Source organism: Meleagris gallopavo, chromosome 28, assembly GCF_000146605.3.
Source record: "Meleagris gallopavo isolate NT-WF06-2002-E0010 breed Aviagen turkey brand Nicholas breeding stock chromosome 28, Turkey_5.1, whole genome shotgun sequence".
In the NCBI taxonomy this organism is placed as follows: Eukaryota; Metazoa; Chordata; class Aves; order Galliformes; family Phasianidae; genus Meleagris; species Meleagris gallopavo.
Window position 1 is genome coordinate 4,044,484 of NC_015038.2, and position 2,047 is coordinate 4,046,530.

The 2,047-nt window shown below is 61.4% G+C and overlaps 1 protein-coding gene across 1 annotated transcript; it reads left to right on the plus strand.

The window, feature by feature from the left end:
• The first annotated feature begins 40 nt into the window (after window positions 1-40).
• On the plus strand, window positions 41-1,955 carry SMIM29 (small integral membrane protein 29). The gene is made up of 4 exons (XM_010724337.3): window positions 41-559; window positions 1,092-1,117; window positions 1,194-1,299; window positions 1,449-1,955. The coding sequence occupies exons 1-4, from the start codon at window positions 449-451 to the stop codon at window positions 1,488-1,490; spliced, it is 285 nt and encodes a 94-aa protein (XP_010722639.1). The 5' UTR covers window positions 41-448; the 3' UTR covers window positions 1,491-1,955.
• The last annotated feature ends 92 nt before the right edge of the window (window positions 1,956-2,047 follow it).

Genomic DNA, 2,047 nt, shown 5'->3' on the forward strand with positions numbered 1-2,047 from the left:
GTGCGGGGAGGGGGGGGAGCGGACGGGGCGAGCGATGCATGGAAATCGCGTGGGGGGGTACGGAGCGCGGAGGGGCGCAGAGCTCGGAGAGGTGCATGGCGGCGGGGGGGCGTACCGCGTGTGGGATCTGCAGTGCCGTGTCGTAGCGGGAAGGCTGCGATGGGGGGTGGCGGTGCGTGGCCGGATTTTCTTTGGGGGGAGCAGCACAGCAGCCCCTGGGTGCTCAGCCCCCCTCCGCCCCCCCACCATCCCCGGCCCGTTCTTACCGTGGGGCCCCACGCAGGGAGGCCGGACGGCAACCCACGGGTGTCCCTTCCTGCTGCGTCCTCGTGGCTGAGCGCTGCGTGACCCCCCCGGCGCACCCCACGCCGTCATTACCGGGGCCGCCTCGTCCCCACGTGCCACCCGTCCCCATGTTGGGAGCAGCCGTCACCGCACCGCTGCAGCCATGAGCAACGCGACGGCTCCCAGCGCTCCCGGCGCTGCGGGCGATTCGTTGGTGGGCTCCGTGCTCGGCCCCTTCGTGCTGCTCACACTGCTGGGCGCCGTCCTGGCTGCGGTGAGTGCGGGCAGACCCCAAACCCAACCCCAGCTCCGTCCCCGCCCTCGTCTCCTTTCCCAACCTCATCCCTTTCCCCATACTCTGTCTCATCCTCAACCCCATTCCTGGCTCCATCCCCAAGTTTAAGTCCGTCCCCATCCCCAACCTCATCTCCATACCCAATCCCAACCAACCCTGTCCCCACCCCCATCTGTAACCCCAGCCCTGTCCCAGTTCTCAACACTAACGCTGTCCTCAATCTCATCTCCATCGATCTCAACTCTTCCCATCCTCAGTGCCAGTCTGTTCCCATTCCTAATCTCATCTCCAACCTCAGCACTGTCCCTGTCCCCATCCCCAACCTTGTCCCCATCCTCAACACTCTCCCAATCCTCAACCACAATCCTGTCCCCATCCACACCCCCAACCCTAACCTTATCCCCACTCTTATCTCCATTCTCAACCCCAACTCTATCCCCAACTCCAACCCACTCCCCAATCCCCTCCCATCCCCAGATCCCACTCACACCCCATCCCGCTCTCCATACAGGTGATGTACGTCCAGAAGAAGCGGAGGTGAGTGACTGGGGACCCTCACCCCATAAACCCCCCGTTCTGCACTCCATCCTGCTCAGCCCCATCCCCACACCAGGTCGGAGCGCCTGCGGCACCGCCTGCTGCCCATGTACAGCTACGACCCTGCTGAGGAGCTGCAGGAGTCGGAACATGAGCTGCTGGTGGAGGCAGAGGAGCACCAGGTGAGAGGGCACGTTTTAGGGCTGGGAGCTGTGTTTTAGGGTTGGGGGCTGTGTTTTGGGACCATGACCTGCATTTTGGGGTTGGGGGCTGTATTCTGGGGCCACCAGCTGCATTGTGGTGGCTCAAGGCTCTCCATCCCTCCCTGCAGATGGGTCCCAGCTGGGGCTCCCGCGGGGGCTGGAGGGCTTGAGGCTGCCCTGGAGCAGGACTGGAGCCCACAGCTCCCCCAGCAGTGGCAGCACAGCACCGGGAGCAGCACCAGCGACCCCATGAGCACGGATGGTAATGGGGCATCTGCCACCTTCCTGCACATTTTTCTGCTGCTTTTTGTTGAAACCACCCTAAAAACCCTATAAATGCACTGAGGATGGGGTGGGGAATGCACTGGGGCTGTGAGACAGGTGCAGCCCCACGGGCTCCTATCAGCCCTATACGGTGTTTGTGGGGTCAGGACACCCCAAGTTCGTTTAGTGGGGGCAAATAAACGTTTCTCTGTAATAACAATAGCAGTGGTGACGGGCAGACCCCACACGGGGCTCAATCCCAGACCCCATAGGAGGCTCAATCCCAGAGCAGAGCATCAAATGTTTTATTCCATAAAACGTTTTATTCAAGTAACTGCAAATAGGAAACCAGACGGTTGTTAACAGTGGAACAAAAAAATAAACAGTAATAAATCCCCCCTTATTTCCCCACACTGGCAGCACCCTGAACCCGACACCGAACCCCCCCCGGCCCACTGCAGCC